Source organism: Hemibagrus wyckioides, linkage group LG23, assembly GCF_019097595.1.
Source record: "Hemibagrus wyckioides isolate EC202008001 linkage group LG23, SWU_Hwy_1.0, whole genome shotgun sequence".
Classification (NCBI taxonomy): Eukaryota; Metazoa; Chordata; class Actinopteri; order Siluriformes; family Bagridae; genus Hemibagrus; species Hemibagrus wyckioides.
The window spans coordinates 11,564,250-11,587,549 of NC_080732.1; the positions used below are offsets into that span (position 1 = coordinate 11,564,250).

Below are 23,300 nucleotides of genomic sequence, written 5' to 3' on the forward strand. Positions count from 1 at the left end.
GAGTTGAAGAAGAAGCCTTTATTTTGGTCACATATACATAACAGCACAGTGAAATTCTTTTCTTCACATATCCCAGCTTAGGCAGTTGGAGTCAGAGCACAGGGTCAGACATGATACAGTGCCCCTGGAGCAGAGAGGTTGAAGGGCCTTGCTCAAGAAGTCAACAGTGGCAGCTTAGCTCCTTAACAACCCAGAGCCTTATCTATTCAAACTACCACTGCCCAAGGTTTTCCAAACTTTGTTTATACACAGAGGCATTGTCATGGTTTGGGCAGTTAATGCTACCACACACAAAGGCATTTCATTATTCTGTGCTTAAAACCTAGGTGTGATGCAGAGGTCATGCTCCAATGAATGATTATCCTATTATTGTTTTACAGATAAGGTTAAAAAATGTGTAAAATCCACATTTATCCATCTCTTTTTCATTTGCTGATTGAGCAATTGGGACCTTTCTTGCAAACACCATGCCATCTTATACTTTAATGAACATAAGTGGTCCTGTTGCCATACCGAAGATTGTTTAGGTACTGCAATGGAGTTCCAGTGAATTTGTACATTCTGTTATTCTATTAAAGCTATATTCAGGCTTAAGGTCTGCAGTAAAATAGCTAGCTATATTTTTCACACTTGGATAGCTAGGTACCTCATTTAAGCCAGAGTTGCTAACAAAGGCCAATAAACTAGCACTGGTTTGATAAAAAGCATGCATTAAAAAAAGATCATTCCTATTTCATCAAGAATAGATCGTCATGAACATCTTCAAAATAGGAAGCCATGGTCTCTCACTGAACAACAACCACAAAAAAGACAAACATACTTAGAATGACAAGGAATATAGTAAATTCATTATGGACACTGATGTTGTATATAATCTAGCACAGGCTGTATCTGTATCAGAATTGAAAACAACAGCTTTAAAATGATTTTGTTTTGTTTACTAACTTACTTCGTGATTTATTTTTATGTAATTTACATCTGAGTCTTAGCAAACAACTGATTCACTTGCAAAACAATAGAGTGCATTATTTAATTGATTTTGAATTTCCTATGGCTTAAGAGAGATGTGTCAGATGAAGTTTAGTTTATTTATATGTGTGTCTGTCTTAGGATAGGTTACTCACCTGAGAACCATCTTTCAGCTTGAGGATGCACTCCATGGTGTTGATTGTGACAACAACTGGTTCGGAGCTCAGCTTGGTCCATGGTACATGTATTCGCAACTCATGGATATGACCACTTAGGAAAGTGAAGGGAAGCTTCAGTTCCTGTACAACAAGCACACAAATACAGACAAGAAATAACAAGCCATAAGCTTTTACCCCATGCATATTTAAATAAAAAACAAACAAAAAAAACTAACCGATATAAGGAATGTTTGTTCTAATAAATGCATAGTAAAATGTCTGATAAACCACTGGATCTGTGCTGTTTTAAATTATAGTATTTCCTACAGGACTAATGAAATCTCAACTAGACCTGGACCTCTCCACATAACTACAACAAGAGGGAGTGTCTATGGTGCATTAGTCCATCATAAAATTTTGAAGCTAAAAAAAAAAGAGAAGGCATTATAAGGCTTGTGGATTGACCAATGCATGAGTGCAAGGGAGCTGCCAATTACTGTCACTGAACAACCTCCTTCAATGATAGGACAAATGAGATTTTATATAAGATCAAAAATATTGGAACATGTATGTTTCTTGTTGCCTATGTGAGCCCTGATACATTATTTAAATAACTCCTCCAACTTTGAATATTTTGCATATTCTACCTCTTTTAAAACGGTTCTGTGGAGTTCTCATTATGTCAGACACATCAGTCTTTATGTCTTTCTGTTTGCAGAAAGCTAAAGAAATGAATTTAGGCAAACCAACCAGCTAGCAAGGCTGGCATGGATCTTAGCACTAGTGTGGATGGCCCTGTGTGAGGTAAAGGCTAATGGATGGAGTTAATAATAATAAAGAAATAGCTAGGTCTGTCTGTAACAGTCAGTCAGGACTGTGTGTCCAAGTGTTCTAGTAAGTTTCTGTTTTTTCACTGACAAGGAAACCATCCTGAATGCTGCCTTGAAAAAGGCCATACCCCAGAACTTGGAATGGGAAGAGCATTAGCCATGTAATTAAAAGAAATGACATTCTGACTTTCCTTAAAGAAGAAACTCACCTATCTGATAAAGACAAGAAAAACCAAAGGAGGGATTGCTTTGGTCTGATTTTTTATTTTTTTTTAAATTTACTTCAAGTAATAGGGGCACTGCCAATCTCCAATAAGAGCATTCTATTAATATTTAAGTATGTCGTGCTGATTTCTGCCTCTATTATAGGGATGCATGTAACTAAAATGAAAGTGTTAGCTCCAAATAAAGACTGTCTTACATTTATGTCACACACGGATCTACTGTTCAACCAGCACATATTGGGTTTCTGGGTGGAGACTTTAAATGTGTACTTGATGGTAACTGAGATAAATCATCTCCGCAGGTTAAAACAAACTCTACATCTTCACATTTAAGAGTGCTTGTAAGGATAGAGGTTTGGGAGTTCAGCCTAGAGATAGGGATTATATTTTATACTCTCATCATCAGCATTCATACTTGAGGCTAAATTACTTTTTACATATCTTCTGAATGTTTCTTGTAAAAAAAATAAAATAAAATGTATACTGTTGTTATAAGTCAGGCAGCTACTCTTCTTCCATTAGAAAAATGTACCTGATGATCATCACAGATCTGACATTTTCTGGTGCACTTGGTATTCTCTCTAGGAATTACTGAATAAATATATATATAGTTGTAAAAGTCTACACTTGGTGGGTTTTGCCTGTGAAGACTGTATTCCTTAAAAAGAACAAACTAAACATGAAGACCAGAGAGCTGTATATGGGAGAAAGGCAAGCCATTTTGAAGTTTGGAAAAAGAGGGTAAATCACTGCACAACTAATGGGCATATCCAACACAATCTGGATTGTTCTGAAAAAAGAAGAAACCACTATTGTATTAATGACCAGACATCGAACAGGTCAGCCATGAGGAAAAAAACAGCAGTTGGTTACAAAACTATTGGGAGAGCTTTGAAGAAAACCCACAAAAACAACAGTCAGTGGCACTAACAACCCCCACAAGAGAGGGATGAAAGTATGACAGTCCACCATTCAATGAACAATGAATTAAAAGGATGCAAACCACGCAATGAATTGGAATTCACAATGAAATACAGAGACAAGCCACAAAAGTTCTGGAACAAAAATTAACAGCTAGCAAAGTGATGGAAAGGCCAAAGTGTGGAGAAATAGGATCTGCTCATGATCCAAAACATGTAAGCATGGTGAGGGCTTGGGCTAGCATAGCTGTGTCAGGAACAGGCTCACTAATCTTTATGGAGGATGAAATGTATGATGGTAGCAGCAGAATGAATTCAGAAGTCTACAGACTTATTCTGCCTATCACTTTACAGAGAAATGGAAGCAATTTAAACGGGAAGAACTTGGAATAAAAACATTTTAGAATGACTAATTCAATCGCCAGTCTTTAACCAATGTGCTTCACTTACTAAAGAGGAGTCTGAATGAAGAAAGAAAAAAAGCTGTAGTACAAGTCTGGGAACACATCACAAAAGAACAATGCAAGTGTTTGGTGATGTCAGTGGGTGCAGTTTTATATATTTGTATATTCTCTTACCTGCTCCAGTACATCCAGTTTGAGGTCCAACTTGCTGAGCACCACATCACCCCCCCAGAGTGAGAGCTGCAGGTCAGAAGGCTTCAGGTTCTTAATGTAGCGGTTCACATAGCTCATCAACAGTGGAGTAACATATGACTCCAGCATCCTGACTGTCTCTCAGTCCTGCACAGAAAAATCATACAGAAAAAGTGGGTACTGGCTGATACAGGAACTTGCTCTAGTTCTTGTTAATGATGTGATGGCATACTGTTTACTACCACTTCATCATTTCAGAGCTAATCTGGATTACTGAATCTCAACATAGTCAACTCATCAGCTTATTACCAGGTATATTACTTAAAGAAGGAAAATGTGTTTTGGAGCTTTCCTCAGCTGTCTTTAGTATCGATAGGTGTAATATTACAAGTTATCATAAATGTTTAATGATAGTAGCATCCATTTAATCTGTCTTGTTGGAAAGACAACTTTAGTCAAATCAATTTACATTAGTCAAACATGCAAAGTAATGACTAACAGTAATATAATGACTTTTAGTCAAATATATTATCCACCTAGTAATTCTCCACCAGTGTTTTATGTTAACATCCTGTCGTTATTTTCACCTTGACTGACTGCATTACTGAAAAAGAGACTGTTTGAGTTGGTGTAACTAATATTAAAATGTCTAATGTTCAATTATGGGAACTGGCAGCAAGTATGGGCCAAATACAAGAGTGGCTGAGAGTACCTAGTACAGTTTACCCGCAAAGGGATGGTGTGGGTTTTCAGTCCAACTGAGCAGAAGCCACACCCTAGTCTATTGAAAGCCAAGATCAGTTGATTAATCGGATGGAATGAGGTGTGGATCCTTGAATGTGATTAGAATGAAAACCTGCATGCACACTGGCCCATTGCGGAGAAGACTGGACACCCCTGTAGTACAGCCTGCTGAGACAAACCCTGAGGTGGCATGTCTCATTCTGTAAACTCAAAGAACACTTTAGAATTAACTGCTGCTAGCTCATCATTGAAACAGTCTAAAGATTCAAGTTTAGAGCTGAAGAACAGTAATGGCAATGAATTTGCCACAGACTGACGTTAAAGCACAGCACCAGCTGCCATCCATACATGGACAGGTCTTTCACTAACAGGTCTAAGAGCCTTTATTTTATCTTTATTCCACAATATGAACAAAATGCATAAAGTAACAGACTGCCTTTAGCTGTTAATCTGTACTCACCCTGTTCCTACAAAACCACCTAAATGAGCTCTGCTGCACAGGTCACATGATCTCCAGATAAATACACCTGTTCCTGAAAGAACCGAGAGTATAGTACAGAACATAGCCAAATACACAGCATCACAAAGACCAAATCCAGGACAAAGTTCTAGAAATATATTACCCAGAGTTTATAAGGTTATATATAAATCCCAAACTTTGAACCTGCTGCAGCAAGACATTCAATTCATCATGAGAAAATGGAGTTATAAGTTCTAAGAGTATCAAATCCTCTCTAAAAGTTAAATTACAATTATACAAATAACACTGGTTATTCAGTTATTGGATATTTTCTTTTTCAAAAGTACATCTAATGTTAATGGCAATTTAAAAGATAAAATGAAAACCGCTTAACTGTGACCTAAAATAAATAAACAAAATAAATAAAAATAAAAATCAACCTTTTATGTCTATGCTTCATGTCAGGCCAATTTTTCTGTGTGTATTTGTGTTTGCTAATTCACATGACTGTCAGTATGTAGCCAAAGTGCTGTGTGCCCTGCAAATGTATTCACTGCATTTCTCACACAGGTTACTTTTTTTTTTTCTTCTTCCATTTGGGCCAAAATTATAAACAGGGTTGCCAGGTCTCAGCAACATTTCATTCCATCCTAACCACATTTCAAAAATCCTTTGTGTGAGAAATAAGTTCACTGTAGGTGTACAAATTATTGATATCCAATATCTATAATATTCCTTTTAGTCGTTGTCTAGTGTGGACACCAAATAACCCAGATTTCCCTCTTCCAGTCTGTACAATATACATTATTTGGCCTAAAGTATGTGGACACATGACCGTCCGAACCATTTTTGAATATCCCAATCTAAAAGCATGGGCATTACTATGGAACCTGGTTCACACTTTGCTTATAGTAACTCCATTTCTTCTACTCAAACATTAGCAAACCATGCCATCATGGACCTGGCTTTGTACAAAGAAACACTGTCATGATGAAACAGGGTAGCTTCAAGATCTTTTACACTACCCAAGGACTTTTTTTTTCCCACCTTGCTCCAAAAGTAGCCCAATTTGGCATTGAATACAAGACCATCAACGCTCTGTTTTTATCTTTGTGTGTGTGTGTGTGTGTGTGTGTGTACACATGTTCTTATTATCTTTTTATCTATGGTTGGGAAGATCAAAAAATAATTCTAAGACTGGCTTTACAGATTCTGCCTACTGTGTGTGTGTGTGTGTGTACATTGTGTTATAGTCTTTTTATCTATGGCTGGGAAATAAATCTAAGATTGACTTTACAGATTCTGCCTACTGTGTGTGTGTATATGTGTGTGTGTGTGTGTGTTTACAACCAGAGCAACTACCAACAGTTACCTGTCCCTGATTTTTAAACTAACATGATACCTGGATATAATCGACACACTTCCCTGGGACCAGTGCATGTGATATTCGGAGTATTTTTTATTAAGGATGAATCTTGAAACAATCTTGAAAGGTTCTTTAGGATGCCTGTACACTTGCCTTATTGTAGCATAGCTAACATCCAACCAAATAAACACTGATCAACTTAATGACAAACCACGTTACTGCATGCAAACTGGCCATTGCCAGCGCGACTATAAGGAGTGTCGCTGTAACACTTACCTTACACGATGGAATCGGAGCAATGACTCAAGTTATATTCATTGTTTTATCCAGGTTTCACAGTCCAAACATTAGCAACTTCCGCATACCTAATCACACCTTCCGCTCAAAAGAATAACGTCACTTCCTGACCCAAAAGGATACTGCGACGCACAAATGAATCAGTTTGTTTTATTTTATTTGCATTTAGTAAATAAACAGAAGAGAGTTACAGGTAGATACAGCAGTGCGGGGAAAAGGCAATAGTTCATAAGTAAAGGAGGAGAAAATATGGGTTTTGTGAGTTGACACTTTAACGTGACTGCCGAACTGTAGAGGGCGCTAATACAATAGATTGAATCAAATAGATACAACTATAAAACACACACACACACACACACACACACACACAAAATATGCTATAATAATAATAATAATAATAATAATAATAATAATAATAATAATAATAATAGCAAAGTAGTAGTAGTAGTAGTAGTAGTAGTAGTAGTAGTAGTAATAATAATAATAATAATAATAATAATAACCCTTCATATATATTTTCTACCCCAAAAAGTATATTTTGCTAAAATAATAATTATTTTTTGTGAAATAACCAAGTAAATGTTGGGCCATGGAAAAGCTCTAATGACTCAGATAGATAACATGCACCCTTGGGCTAAAGGCAACTATAATCTGGTACAGACCAAATATGAGCCATGTATGTTTATCATACCTTTCATATTAGGATGTTTTTTGTTTTGTTTTTGTTTGTTTTTTTTGCCTCATTAAATGAAGAAAGACAAAGCAAGGCTGGTGTGGGGGAAAAATGAAAAAAATAATTAGAAAATTGTTATTGTATAATAATGTAGAATAACACACTACAATTTGCTGTAGGCTATAAAGTATCATACTTCAAATTACATTTATGAGCACAGTAATCCACTTTTGTTAACTAACTGTATTATGAATAGTTCATTACAGTTAGACTATTAATGGTGCTTAAAACCATTAATGCACTTTACAGTAACATACTGTGGCAGATATAATGGCATACTTCATTTCACAACTAGGATGGGAAAATCAATGGTAAGTGAAACCACAGCCATGTTTGCCTTAAGTTTTTAAAGGGTTACATACTGTATATGGAACTGCAGCAGAATTCATTTCAAATATTATTATGAAAATGAAATATTTCAGTTGAGTGAAACTCTGTTTACCTGCTGGTAATAATCTCAAAACTATTTTTTGATGGATTCACAAAAAACCAACCAACAAATTTGAAACCAACAATTTTGCCAATATTGCACAGTAGACAATAGAGCATTTCACAGTGTACTACACAGACCTGGCCCAAAGCACCTGGAGCCAGAGGTGGCAAAGGGCATTAAATTCAATTCCATTATCTTTAGTTTAATTTCTTAAATACTATAAGTGCATACCCCTTGTATATCTAGACGTTCTGGAGAAGAGCAATTAACTTAAACACAATTGAACAGGTGCATTTCTTAGTTCAGTTATAAAGGAAGTGACTACAACAATAAACCTTGTGGGTTAAGACCTTATGCAAATAAACAGTAAAGACATGCTGCTCAGAATTGTTGCCTGTGTTGCCTGCTAACAGGAGACCAGATAATGAACCCCACAAAGAATGAAGTTTGGGAGTTGTGCCTAATAAAGTGAAAATGTTGAATTAAAATGTTCACCTAAAAATAATCATAATATGATAGCTTAAAGCTCTCATTAAAGATTAGCTTGATTATAGACCAAGACGTCCATCTTACAAACAGCAGAACCTTTTCCATTGTCTAGATTTCTCCTATAGATAATGTGATTTGAAATCAAACACATACAATCATGGCGGGGGAGTACACTCTCCTTAATTTCTATGTTTTTATTTATCAGGGCCTAAAAAGATATTGTAGTCATCGCCAGCTTCCTATAAACAAACAAATAACCTCAGGTCAACAGCAGATTTCAATATGTAGTAGAAGATGCAAATCATCATTCAGAAACCATGTAGGAAAAATTAAGGACAACCTATTTCCACAATCATTAAAAGATTAATTAGCAGACAGGTGCTAATTAAATGCAAGAATTGTTTGGAGCATTGTTCTGGAGCACTGAGGTGTGTGTCTACATTATGCCAAGAAGAAAGAACACCAACCTTAACTGGAGAGCAGCAGTTACAGTATGGTTCACCCATCTTGGAAGGCCATCTCCAAGCAATTTAAAATTCACCATTCTACACTGAAAAGGATTGTTTACTAATTAAGAACCTTCTAAACAACTGCTAATCTTCCTAGAAGTGAACATCCCTGCAAATTAATGCTCAAACATATAAAAGCCCAAAAGCAGTATGTGACACACAGGCCTTTGTAAGCACAATAAATGTTTATGTTTAAGACAATCAGTAAAAAAAAAGACTGACCAAGTATGGCAGGAAGGGGGACTAGGAAGAAGCCCCTTCTCTCCAAAAAGAATCTGGCAGCACAAATTAGTTTTGCAAAATTGAAGCTGAACAAACCACAAACATTCTGCAACAATATTCATTGGTCTGATAAGATCAAGTTGGACATGTTTGACAAAAAACAAATATAACATATCGATATCTCATATCAACTGTCAAGCTTGATGATAGAAGGATCATGATCTGGGCTTGGTTTGCAGCCACAGGACCTGGAAAACCAGCAGTCATTGAAACAACAAATAGCACTTTATTCCAGCATATTACTAAAACAAATATGAGGCCAAGCTGGACTGAAATCGTGTCATGTAACAAGGCAATGATCCTAACCACACTAGTTAATCAACATCTGAATGGCTAAAAAATTAAGGTGTTTGGATCCAGATGTCAAGCCCTTTAAGATGCTTTGTATAAATGAATGCTCTCAAACATCAATGAACTGAACCAATGTTTGTGCCAAAAAGTCTCCAAAATGATGCGAGAGACTAATAAACTCCTACAGAAAAAGCTTACTTTAAGCTACTGTTGCTAAATGTGGTTCTACATGTTACTAAATTATTGGTTGTACTGAACCTTCAGCCTGGTTTCTGAATGTTGCCTTTCTTTTGGGGGAAAAAAAAGACAACAACATATTAAAATCTTATGTGTTTTTTGTTGTTTTTCTGTTATTGGTTATTTGTTTACAGAAAGTTGGTGAAGACCAGAAAATTGTTATTTAGGTCCTGATAAATAAAAGCAATAGAATTGAAGGAAAGAGTTGTCTTCTGTATTAAATATATGTGCGATGAGATAATGATTCTGAATCTGGGCAAGTAGTACTCATATTAGGTCAGTACTTTGTTCATCCTTATGCTTGTTCAGTCTGTTTCTCTAGTCGATTTAGGTGTGACAAGAAGTGCTCATGTATTGAAAAAAGTAGCAAATGTGAAAAACATGCTGCACATCATCACACTTTATGTTGTAGCATGTTCTAATGTAGAAAGAAATATTAAATTATTACATACAGAATTATGTATTGTGGAGTTCAATATATCTTGGACAATAATTTGATGGCCATGGTTTCATATGTATACTTAAATCGTGATGAATTATTATTGCTTACTTAAGTACACTAAAATTCCCAGCATTGTTTAGATTATAAGTGTATGGATACTTCCTTTCAGCATTACCTTTTAATCTAAATGCAGATCTATGTACTTACCTTGGTGAGCCACACCCAAGTATTTCATCACACCTGAAATTTCATCATGATGTTCCATCCACACAGTCTTCGGATCAGGACAAGAGGTCAAAAATGTCAGAGATGCAAGTTATCAGGCAGATGTCAAATGATTAAAACCTTCATCTGTTCCATCCAAGAACAATGTCCCAATCCCACATGACATAAATGTACAGATATATGTAACAGTCCATAATACAAAAAAATACCCTGAGGGTATCACAAAAGAGGGTCAGCCTTCTAAAGTTCTCTAAAGTCTACTTTATAGTCTAGTGGTTTTGGCTATTTCTCCATTTCGTGGCAAATTAAAACTGCTATGTGGGAAAAAAAAATAAATGTGACATAAATTAGCACAAAAATCTTGTTTGACTAAGCCCTAATTAGATTTTGAGGCAACTGTCACGGCTGACAATAATGGATGCAGCAATAAAGAACTGCCCGAGGGACAGACTTAATAGACATGACAGTGCCACAACAACATCAACCTACATTGTGTAAATCTACATTCCACATTCTGCATTCACTCAAAGCATCTTCTCAACCTACCATCAAGGACATGCCAGGAAACTGGTCAATTATTTTTATACGGATGTGGATTTTGAGCCATTGCTGCAGACTTACAAATGTTGAGTTAGTGGTCTTTTTACTAGAGGATTGTTTCACAATGGACAGAGCTCAGAGATGATGGTTTTTTTGTCTGGTCCTTTTAATTTCCCACACCAATTCTGGAGGGAAGTCCTGTGATTAGTAATGCCCCTGTCCCATTTTGAACACTTATATTTACTGTGTTCCAAGATATATCTGATGATTTGGAAACTTGTCAATCAATGATCAATACTGTTGGACAATCCTGTACATGCTTTGTAAGCTCTTTGCGGTGCATGACTTTAGCAGTCTTACGATGTCAAGAGAGGCTGATCATAATCATAATGACGTGTGTATGATTTAGAATTACTGTTCGACATGTGAGTGTTTACATCTGAGCACAGGCTCGTGCCTCATTGTAAAAGGGTGTCTACACTTGTGCAACCAGGTAATTATAGAGTTTCTTTTATCCTTTTTCCTTTTTAAAGGGTTTTATCACATTAAATATGTAAAAAGATTTATTCTCCAGCAGTTTGATATACGGATAAGACCTTGACTATGTCGTCTATCGGTCCACTATTCAGTCTATTCAGTGTAGGTTATGAGGAGCAATAACATCATGCATTAACGTAACTGCACATTTTATATTATTATTACTATTTAGCTGCTAATATTTTGCACATTAGGAAACTGTCACTATATTATTTATATTTATATTTATTATTATATGGAATAATATTATATCTATTATTTATATTTTATTATTTTATATTATTTATATTTATATTATTGCTATCTTATTTATTTATTTAAACTTTGTCAAAGTAGTGGGAATTATTTCTCACTATCATTCAAAGTTAGTACTAAAGTTAGTACATTATTGCGCGCTTCATGAGTTTATTAAGAATGGTGGGTGAATTAATGAGTAAACTGAGTGCGTTTAATCCAATCCTCAAAAACTCATAAACAAGCATTTAACAAAGACCTTTGTTATGCGATGGATTTGTGGAAACTCCATTATAACTAATCATTTTGTAAATATTTCATAACTTATCTTAACATTTAAATAGTTTGATTCCATGGACTATATTCTATAGCGATAAAGACCTACTTGTCTGGATGTTTGAGATCCTCTGATCTAGACGATTTGTCTCCTAATAAGCAGGTCTGGGATGGAATCCGACCGTATAGCCTACCACTGGTAATATCTTATCGTGAAGGCTTTATAAATGAGGTCATTTCTATTTGTTTTCTCAAACGGTAAGTAATTATTTCATAGTTACAGTAATTATAAACATAATAACATTGATAATAATTGTTTATATAATTCTTGCGCTGCACTGTTATTTATTCATGACCTAAACTGCATTATTATTTATTTTGCCTAATTTTCCTCGGAAACATCAATGCTACAGGCAGTTTTTAAAATTATTTAAATATAAAATTTTCGCCTAAAATGCCTAAAACCACTTTACCAATGTTGTTATTTGGCCCTACTCTTTTTTTTATGCTGATTTTTTCTTATAATTATAAGCCATAAGAAATAGAAACAAGCCAATATTTCTCAACTGAAGGACAATTCGTTTTAAGTTTAGAAACTCTGCTCCGATGCTGCCTAAGTCTCATAGGTAATGTTTTATACTGACATATTTATCTTCATAAATATTATTGTGTATTATTATAGGTTACCATCCTGTCTAGATGATTAGAACAGCAAATCTGTTGCGCAGTTATTAAATACGACGCATATTAACTCATCTTCACAACTGACTTACTGTTAAGTCATGTTTTTTAATATTTTACCACAAAAGCCAACATTTTTAATAAAATGAGAATAAATACGTGTTTTAAGTTACAGGCAGTAACTTCTTTTAACAGTACTGACTGGTGGTTAAAATAGGCTATTTAATTTCACTGTTGGATCTCATTATATCACATGAACTAATATCTGATCATCTAATTTCAAGGTTTCTATTCTAATCATTCTACTATGTTGTTATGGCAGGTAACTTTTGAAATGTAAAGTCATGGCTGTAATGACTTCAATATCTTATACTGTCGCCTTATAAAAAGTAAACATTACTAATACTCCTCCACTTACTACTACTACTACTGCCAACTACAATAACTATTCTACTACTACAACCACTCCTACTAATATTTCAAAGAAGAAGAAGAAGAAGAAGAGGAAGAAGAGGAAGAAGAAGAATTGAAGAGGTTGAAAATAGTTGTCACACTTGTATTTAACTTACTGTTGAATTTATAGAAAAACACACTATATAGGATTTACCATATGGAATAGGAATATAAAAGACTGAATAAACTGAATTTCAAGTTGTGCTAAATAATGTAAGTAACCATTTATTACTTAGCTGAAGTATATTTAGACTTAATAAAATGGTTTATATGACAGAGGTATCTTTCAACGAAACTCTATACCTGTATTCTTCCTAATGGCCCGAGTTGTAAACAAATTGTAACTTATCTAGCCTGTCTATAAATGAAGAACGTACACTCTAATGTTGTTAAAATAATACATAAACACACTGTTATTAGATTTTGCTTTCACAAACAAAAAACAAACTGATTGTCCATAAAATATGAACACACACCTCCATACTCAGCAAGTGTCTATTTCCTGTTTTTCTTTCTTCTTCTTCTTCTTCTTCCTCTTCTTCTTCTTCTTTCATATCAGATGGAAACGTTTTAAAAGGATTAAGGAATAGGCTGTCTGAAATTACAAAGACCAATTTATTTGATCCCAAATAAGCTGATAATATCTAATTGAATTATATTTTACATTTATTTATTTTACATATATATATAATATATTTTTACATTTTTGTGTTACACTGATTATAATGTAAAGTAAATGTTTGGCTTAATAATTCAGGATTCCTTTATTCAACATTGCGATTCTTACTCACGTCAGCCTAATTTGTCCACAGACTGTAAAACACAGCTGGACATAGACAGTAGTTTAAATTAGTCCTAAATATTATTTTAATTATTTACAATCAAGGTTACAACTGTGGACCATGAAAGCTGAGGTAAAAACATACTGGCTATATGTAAACTCCAAAGGTACTTATGATTCCTGCTTGAACCAAATGACATACAACATTATGTCTTCAGGTGTCTGAGCATTGGCGCCATGTTATTATATCCTACTTACTATACTAACTAAAATAAATAAATAAATAAATAAATAACCACTCAAACAACCCCGTGCTTTTTGCAACATGTTGCAAAAGAAAAAGAAAAAAAAAAGATTTCCAAAATGCATGATTCGTTATTTTCAACAATAAACAAAGTTAATAGTTGACTTCTAAGTGCCTACCTCCCTCACACATAAACGTGTCTCCTCAAATGGTAATATATCAGCAAGCGAACCGCTGAAATGTTTGGTTCTATTAACTTTAATTTTAGCATGTACTTGACATAATCGGTTATCAGGTTAACTAAAAGAAAACACACACGCGATTTTAGAAACAACTTTATTAGAAGTAGACCTAATATGTAGCCTAGATTATTCAACTATGTGTCGTTTTCGAAAGTGCTCTTTCAATTACACGCAGGAATAATACACGAATAATTGAAGTAATTGTATGTATTGAGACTGTTTCTACCGTAATTAACACCATCCTGAAACAAAACGGTCTCGTTTGGGTAAGTAAAAAGATCTGAATCATTTTCCAGTGGCAGTAACCTAACGTTCTTACTAAAAAATATCATGTATTCCACCATACAATGTTAAGTTGTACCTAAAACTCACTGCAATGCAATCTCGTACCCTAAGTACACCTCAACGTATACATTTTTGTGCATTAATACTGAACTTTTTTCTGGGTTACTTTAAGTTTTACGCACACCGATTTTATCTGAGCTTACAGTGCACATGGTAAGGATTCACAATCCTGTCCCAGGCTTTCACAACAACATAAAGAATAGATAGGTGAAATAGTTAGTCTGATTTTAATTTTTAATAATCTCTTGCGAATTGCAATGAAGTAGATAAGCACCTTGACTTGCAACATTATTTCTACCATTCATTAAAAAAAAAAAAAAAAAAAAAACATCCACAGTTTATGACGGTTTATACAATATATTCATTCAGCCATCTTCAGTAACCGCTTTTGTAGATGTAGTAAAAATTTAACAAAGGTTCTCCTCCTATATTTTTTCCATCTCATGTTCTGTCGAATTAATTCAGTCCACAAATATACGCCAGGAGTATTTGGTTTGTTTTTTTTCCTTTTCTAGTTGTTAGTCCTGGTGGAGTGTGTGTGTCAAACTATGGCGTCGCAGGTCACAGTTGCGCCGAAACACCTTTCCGCAGCGCTCACAGGAGTAGGGCTTGATGTCTGTATGGGTGAGAAGGTGAGTTTTCAGATTACTTCTTTGATTAAAGGTTCTTCCGCATGTGGGGCATTTGTGAGGAGACTCCTGTTCAGATTTGAAGCAAGCAAAGTATTATTCCCTTAAGGTCTTAATCATAAGAAAAAGAATGTCCACATAAGCCTTTGACTCAGACAAGAATTTCTTAGTTGTCGTAATGAGATGTCCAAATAACAAAACATATTACTGCCACGACCAACAAAATCTCATTGTATTGTTTTTTTTTTTTTTTTTTATAATGTTGTTTCGATTATCCTGAGTGATCAAATTCAAATTATGTGATAAGTTTGTATGGCCTATATTATGCGTAAACAGTTTGTTGTTAATTGCTGAACTAAGAGAAATCATGTATTAAATGCAGGTTATATGCGCAACATAATGACAGATTATGAAGACAAAAGCAATATCTCACCTGCATATGTAAAGTTTTATGAACTGCCAAAGTCCGTGACTGACAAAATCCCTTGCCACACTCTTGACATTTGAAGGGTTTCTCCTTGGAGTGGATGTATCTGCAACAAAATCAAAATATTAGTTATCTGACAGACAGCAAGAAAATATTCAGTGATATTTAGGGTTTGAATCAAATCATAAAGAATGGCTTAAATCTTGATGGGAAAATGTGATGATAATTCAGATTACGCGAGATGTGATTATAACTATAATAAAACAAGCGCAAAGTCTTGCATGAATGCTTATACTTTACATGTGAACTGCTATACGTGTAAAAGCTAATTGGTCTTATATATAAGAAAGCAGTAACCACCACACCGGAGTCATTTCTTTTGTAATCATAATAAAAAAGTTTTAATCCTTTACGTACCGGTGATCACGGAGGTGGTCCTGTCTTCTAAAAGCTTTTTGGCAGATGTCGCAGGTGTAAGGCCTCTCGTCTGTGTGTGTGCGCTCGTGTATAAGTAAGTTGTAGGATTTCGTAAAATTTCTTCCACAAAATCTGCATATGAATTCCTTTTTGGTTTTTGTCGGTAGCCTCCCTCGTGGGGGCTTTCTGTGTGGTGACAGTTTATTTAAGTCTGAGCTCTGGCCTCCGAGACCTGCTGTGAGCTTTAACAGGTCATCGGTCTTAGACTCGTCCTCTTGTGTAGCCGCAATGGCAAGGTTAGCAAAGTCAAATCGGGGTCTATCTTTGTGTAGAGACGGGATTACTTGAGTTATAGTTCCTTGTTTAGGATGGAAGAAGTGTGCAGTAATCGGTAACGCAGGGAGTGAGAACCGAAGATCCGCGAGGCCCTGCGCCGCTGACATTTCTGTGATGGTTGATTGTAGTCCCTGCATGTGAGTGTAGCCCAAAGTCCAGTGGTTCATTTGCATTGTCTGCACCGTCCTGAGGCCATAGAGTCCTTGAAGGTGGTCTGCGGGGTGAGATAATGCATGCCTACTTGCTGCCTGTAAGAACGAGTAGTTGGAAAGGTGGAGGGACGGATGCAGTGGGATGGGGGCCGGAAGAGTCTTACTCCCCATTTTCCAATCGATCACTAAAGATAATCTCCCAAAGGTCCTGTTAAAAATCAAACAGCAATACAAATTAGTCTCCAGAACATTTAAATATGGTTAAATATTGTATATTTATAGTAGTAAATATAATTAACCGAATCTAAACCGTATTGCAGTGATGCTTTTGTTTTCTTTTTAACAGAAAAACCTACCAGAGCATAATCCTTGCATAAATAATAAATTAATAATAGTAGTTTAAAAGGTCTTTTAAATCTCTCTGTAACCGATCCCAAGACTGATCTAGCTTTAAACCTCACATAACGACCATTACGGAAAATCTTTGTACGCAGATCGAGGAAGGGAACTCTTGAAGGGAATTCCCGCTGCTGGGAACAGGCTCAGACTGGGAGCTGACTAAAACTGTGAAAATAACATCGCTGAACCAGAGGCTGTCGCACCCAAGCAAGATCTAAAAATTGTTGCATTTTTTTTTTTGCGTTAATACACTTTCACTGGAAGCTTTGGCCATGCTGCGATATTTTTTTAGCCCTATTATGACATATCCATTACATCGTATGATATTTAGGTGCAAGACAAATGAAATGTAGTTAATGCATTAGCCAATAGGTATTCAGGGCAGGTGATGTTTTGGAGGCTGAAACTGTAGTCGAATGGCGTCCTGCATTTAATTAAAACATAAACACACGCACAAAAAAAAAAAAGAACTGAACTGTGCTGGACATAGTCAGACACACACACACACACACACACTAAATTGTCCTGTTTGCACGCACATGCCACTTTACATTTATATATATTTATATTAATCCTGTTTACATGTGTCGCTTTAATATCTGCAATTACTGTATACACTGTTCTTTGCACATTGTCTTGTTCATTGCACAAAGTCGGCCTGTATGTTGTTTGTCTGCACTGTCTTGTCTTGTCTTGTCTTGTCTACCTGTGCCCTTCTGTTGTATGTCTAGTTCTTAAAGACTGCACCTTAAGTATAGTTTAATTTTTTAGTTTAATTTTATTTTTTCAATTATAGTTTAATTTTAATTTTATCTCTATGTCATAGCTCTATGTTTGTCTGCGTCACTGTACTTTGTCTGTGTCCTGTGTCCTAGACCTCTGGTCTAGGAGGAACGTTGTTTCACTTCACTGTGTACTGCATCAGCTATATATGGTTGAAGTGACAATAAAGCTTCTTTGCCTTTGACTTTTGACTTTGAAAAAAGAAGAACACTATTTGTCTAATTATTTCAGACATCAATGTTTGATTATCAATATATAAGAAGTAAACCATAAACTGTATACAGCGCAGTTGTTTTTTTCGATTCTGACTGGTTAAATGTGATGATTGCTCTATAACTCTAACAGACCTGCAAGACAATTCGCAGATTTAGGTCTTTATTAATTAGTTTGTAACGATTTTATATCATTATTTATATTGTTAGGATTTCATATTAATGGCTAATTCATAGGCAACTGTATGGCGGAGGCTCCAAATACTCCTAATAATGACGGATTAAAAAGTTGCGATTAAAAACGGTGTAAAAATCGTTGAAGCTCCCTGTAAGGAAACGTTTATTTAACGCCGTGCTTTATATTTATTGCTAATTCTAATCTTTATCACACAATGCCAGTGCACTGTAACTAATTCCATAAAGATAGCCAAATAAATATTTCATTCAAGAGTTATTTGTCCAAACAAATTCGCAGTTTAAATCAGCTTTTGGTGTTGGTCTAATTATAAATGATTTCATGCATTTGTCAGCGATATTGCCTCACAGTGAAAAATGCTGTTTTTTCTGTCTATGACCTGCGAATAATGCAGATGTTTAAAGGAAATGAACTGACTGTGACACCCGAGTAACAACCACTATGGTTGCCTAGTGTATTCTTTGCCAGCAATTTGATAGAAAGACTACATTTTCACTACGTATAATGTGACAACATAGCCTACCCACCAGGTTAAGGGTAATGGCAATAATATTAAGGGTAATAAATGACAAGAGATACAAAACAGCTGAATTCAGGTTCTTACCCAGCAGATATGGATTCCAGCAGTCGCGGTCAGTGAGTGCCGTTTCTCAATAATCCATAGTGGTCAGAACAATACAAAGTCTGGTGTGAAGCCCCTTCTAATCACGTACATTTTTCCATATCAACTTTCCCTAACTTAGCTGAACACAAAAGATTGAACGTTTAAACGCAAGTGGTTCGCTATGTACACTGTTGAATGGAAAGTTGTGTGAGATCTTAGTTAGGTTGCGAGTTTGATTCAAGTGAGTGAAGCGCAACAAGTCCAGCACTTTTCACGAGTAAAAGCTTCACAGCCCTTAGCCCGCCTCCGACACGCCCTTCCACCCGCAACCAGCTGCAGTCTTCCTCCTTAATTATTTATGTTTATAAAGCAAATAATATTTTAATGATGATAATGTCCTTGGTTTAGTAAAAGAAGATATTAAAATGTTGATAGTTGATGTTTTCAAACTTGCTTTACATCTATAATATAATATACCTCAAATAAAACAGAAATCAGATCAATATTATTGGGAACATATGTTGACTTCTAACTGGATGATATTTCGATTAGGTCCTAAGAGTCCTAAGAGTCTACAGTGATTTTTATAATTTGGTCTTCTTGAGGACATATGGGTTATTTATGGTGGCAATAAATTTATGGTGTTGTTTCACCTTTCGAATTTCAATTATTCGGAAATCTTTACATTTGTACCAATAGATTGGTCCACTGAGTAGATTATTAAATGATGAAAAAGGCAAGTTAACGTTTGACAGAAAAAATGCGAAATAAACATAAAGAACTATGACGTTATTTTAGCCTATTGTAAAAAAAAAAAAAAAGAAGTTATTTTGTTACAGTATCTATAATATATTCAAGCATATTTAAGAATTTCACTATTAGTTGGTAAACTATTTCTAGTTTAATCTTTTTCCATTTTTTACCCAAACTGCACGTCCAAAAGGGACTGGCTTTTATCCTTTAACATGCTTCGATGTGTGTTCAGTGTACTATAATTGTCCAATTTCGACATTTGTATTCTTACTTTATATTTAGTATAACCAAAGGTTTATTTATTAAGATTTTGAGCACACAAGTGTTGTTGAAGATACATTTTTTTATGTGATTAAAGACACCAAGCTGTATGTGTAAGATATGATTTTCCCATAACCACAGGACTATAAAAATCAATCTAATTTACATTCAAGACAGCAGTAATATATTTGTACTAACCCCTGAGTAACCATCAGTAAACAGACACAAACAATACACTTTAAGATGTGGCTCATTCTCACTATTTCTTATAAACCTTCAGATGTCCTCTAACAGGGTGAGGCCAGATCACAGTGGCTGACATTCTGTCTGTCTGGACAAAGTTAGCCCTTAGTTCAGCCAATGTTAATTACACACACACACACACACTGAATTCTCAAAGTATGGAACACTGTAGCAGCAACACACTTGATCTGTAATGGCTGCCCCTAACAATCAGACAGTGACAGTCTGATATCCGCCACCCAAACAGACACTGCTGATTCCCTTAGCAGCTGTGTACACACACGTGTCTAAACGGTTGATCCTGCAGTCCCGACATTTTAACTCTCATTATCTTAATGTCTCTTGGGCCTCAGAGAACAGAGAGGCAATGAGTCAATATTCTTTCTGTATTTAAAACGAAGAATACGCCATGTTGGTCTGTTCACATATTTAGCCTAGATATTTCGTCCGGAACTATGTACGAAATCAATTACATATTGCGTACAAAGACAAGAAAGAAGCCTCTGATTTTGAGAGAAATGTTCCTTTACCTTTAGAGGAATGGCAATGGGGGGCACAGAGAGTGTTCTCTGACAGCTGAAGTGGGTTCTGCTTCAGGCAAAGTGAAGTACTATTTCTCCAGTTTCAGAGACAGAGAGAAAGCAAAAGGCGCATGGTGAGACAGGATGTCGTCCATGATGGTGGTGGGTTGAATCTGCCCTGCTGTGGTTATACTCCCCCTCACTTACTCTCATCTTGCTGCCGTCTGGGGGGCTGCTTTCATCTTCTTATTCTCCCCTCAGCATTGAAGTTCATATATATATATATACATATTCATTCCTCATAAAATTCAACTATTAAGAAATGTTCCTGAAAATGGATTTCTTCATTATTTCTTTCAGTGCTGTAAATTATAATTGACTGGGATTATTGTGCCTAAACTGAATTGCAGTGAAGTAAGATGTTATGAAAGTAATTTCTTATATCCTTCTGGTTTCATCTAGTATAGCTGATTATGATGTTTAGCCAAACTGCTAAACTAGTACAAAGCCGCATGCACTGCAGACAAATGTCAGCAGGAGTGCACATGCAAGCTATATGGAACAAGAACAGTTCACAGACATAAACCCTGTTCTGTGAAACACTTGAGAAGTTTACAGTCTTATAATCCCTGACAGAAATTAGTCATAGATTTCATTCCTTATTTGTTATTGTATGGTATTAAACCTTTATATAATTCTATACATAAATTCATTGGTAATTGACATTTTTAATAAACCTGAATGTAATAGAAAGCAAACATCCCATAGGCTCTATAGCAGGATAGCACCAGATATAGAATGCGGCACCCTAAATGTCACAGATTATTTACGTAAAATAAATAACCTAAGAACTTTAGGCAAAGAACGTTTCTTTGCCGCTATAGGTTGCAGTGGAGGGTGTTTTTGCTACTCTTAAGACTTGAGAACTATATGACGTGTTAAACATCATCCTTCCTGTTGACAGAATTTTGGAGGTTGGCTGCCATTTGGGGTCTGTGCAGCATCACTACCATCTCGAATACTGCCGCAAGATCTTGTCTTGATTTTGCTACAGTGAAGAGAATTGTACTGTGTAAAGATTCATTTAAAAATCCAAATAAAGTTATTTCAGTATCTCGTATGTGACTGGCTCAGTCCATTTTAAAATAAAAGTCATAGCATGTATTTCTTTCAAATGGATATCATGCTAAAACACTGAACTATTAAATACATTGTTAATCTTCCACAGACGATTTATACTTTATTTTTGTTATTTTTCCACTTTGTGCCATGTATTGCATTCTTCCTTTTTGAACTTCTGTTATTTTACAAATTGATTGCTCTTTGCAACATATTTTCTTGCCTGTTGCCTGTGCATATGGTCAAAAGTATGTAGACACCTGACCCACACACCTATATGTGTCCATTCCAAAACCATGGCCATTAACATGGGGTTAGTCCCCCTTTGCTGCTATAACAATTTTTACTCTGCAGGTTTACTGTACTAGGTTTTGGAATGTGGTTGTGGGGATTTGTGCCTATTTAGCTGCAAGAGCTGAGGTTGTGCACTGATGTCAAGTGAGAAGGCCTGGTGTGTAGTAGGCAAATTCATCCCAAAGGTGTACAAAGGGGTTGATGTCACGGCTCTGTTCTATATCAACTGAACCCATGTCTTTATAGACCTCATTTTGCGAAACAATGGCATTCTAGAACAGTTTTGCGGTCTATAGTTCTAGTGAAGGGAAATTGTAATGCTACACCATACAAAATAATCTAGACAGCTGTGTGCTTCCAATTTTGTGGCAACAGTTTGAGAAAGGACCAGATATAGGTGTGATGATGAGGTGTCCACATTATTTTGGGTATATACTGTATATTGAGATCATTTTACACTTAAATTGACACAGTTGTACACAGACGTTCAATTCAATTCAATTTATTTGTATAGCACCTTTTACAATGGACATTGTCTCAAAGCAGCTTTACAGAAGAAGAGAAACAGAGAAATTATTATTAAACTATTTTATCCCTAATGAGCAAACCTGGCGACGGTGGCAAGGAAACTCCCTGTGATGATATGAGGAAGAAACCTTGAGAGGAACCCGGCTCAGAAGGGAACCCAACCTCATTTGGGTGACACTGAACGAGCTGTTCAACACCTTGCTGCTGCCAGTGAGGCATTCATGTTATTACATGGTGTGTCTCTCCATCAAACTGGCTTATACATAATGCCAAGTGAAGTTAAATGCAGGTTACAGAATCACTAAGCCAGCATGACAAAATTGACCAGCTGTATTCAAACACCCACACAAGTTCCGTCAGCCTCACAAAACAGGGTTGAACTGTTTCTTATCTGCTGTTCAATAAGTTAAAGGTGTCAGATATGCATATGCATGTCCATATTTTTTTTTAGATTTCAAATAAAAAATTTAGACCATTTAGCCTCTATAGCACTTATGTGATAAAAAGTATGCAGGCAGCAATGTGTCCTCTTTAGTAACTTGAAATTACATACATTCAGACACTTTTTTGCTGAGGGAATTGGTGGTGGAAGATATTTGAGTAATTGCTACTATAGTTTAATAATTGGAAATAAATATTATTTTAGGGTATTTATACTTTATTTGAGTATTACTGAAATTGAATACTCTTAGTTATTTACAAAAAAACCCTCTACCCAATAACTATATGCTATATGTTAATAGAACAGGCTCCTGCACACTTTATTAACATTTCAGTTTAAAGCATTCAATCACGTTCATCAATGTAGGAAACAAAATCATGTCAATTTGTCATATGCCTTCAGCTTCTCATGCTGTGTTTTTCAGTTAGCACTATAGCTATGTATTT

General features: G+C 35.5%; 2 protein-coding genes across 8 annotated transcripts in view; both read right to left on the minus strand.

Moving 5' to 3' along the window:
• The window catches only part of LOC131344108 (intermembrane lipid transfer protein VPS13B-like), a 91,237-nt gene extending 84,588 nt beyond the window's left edge, over nucleotides 1–6,649 (minus strand). For 4 of the 5 annotated variants that reach the window (XM_058376089.1, XM_058376091.1, XM_058376087.1 and 1 more), the window contains exons 1-4: nucleotides 6,544–6,649; nucleotides 4,902–4,974; nucleotides 3,680–3,844; nucleotides 1,125–1,268 (exon numbers count right to left, since the gene is read on the minus strand). In XM_058376089.1, coding sequence (XP_058232072.1) covers nucleotides 1,125–1,268; nucleotides 3,680–3,826 — 291 coding nt within the window. In that variant the 5' untranslated portion in view covers nucleotides 3,827–3,844; nucleotides 4,902–4,974; nucleotides 6,544–6,649. The remainder of the gene's footprint in view (nucleotides 1–1,124; nucleotides 1,269–3,679; nucleotides 3,845–4,901; nucleotides 4,975–6,543) is intronic. The other variant, XM_058376088.1, reaches the window with a different exon arrangement.
• Nucleotides 6,650–14,137: 7,488 nt separating this feature from the next.
• Nucleotides 14,138–20,631, minus strand: osr2 (odd-skipped related transciption factor 2). Of its 3 annotated transcripts, none has more exons than XM_058375986.1 (4): nucleotides 20,481–20,631; nucleotides 16,012–16,707; nucleotides 15,601–15,700; nucleotides 14,138–15,236 (listed from the first exon to the last, which is right to left on the minus strand). In XM_058375986.1, exons 2-4 carry the CDS (start codon nucleotides 16,668–16,670, stop codon nucleotides 15,057–15,059), a joined length of 939 nt encoding a protein of 312 aa, XP_058231969.1. In that variant the 5' UTR covers nucleotides 16,671–16,707; nucleotides 20,481–20,631; the 3' UTR covers nucleotides 14,138–15,056. The 3 variants fall into 3 exon arrangements, with proteins under 3 accessions (XP_058231969.1, XP_058231967.1, XP_058231970.1); XM_058375984.1 differs by lacking the exon at nucleotides 20,481–20,631 and adding an exon at nucleotides 18,694–18,972 and having other exon boundaries at nucleotides 14,140–15,236; XM_058375987.1 differs by lacking the exon at nucleotides 20,481–20,631 and adding an exon at nucleotides 18,694–18,968 and having other exon boundaries at nucleotides 14,142–15,154.
• Between the last annotated feature and the right edge of the window lie 2,669 nt (nucleotides 20,632–23,300).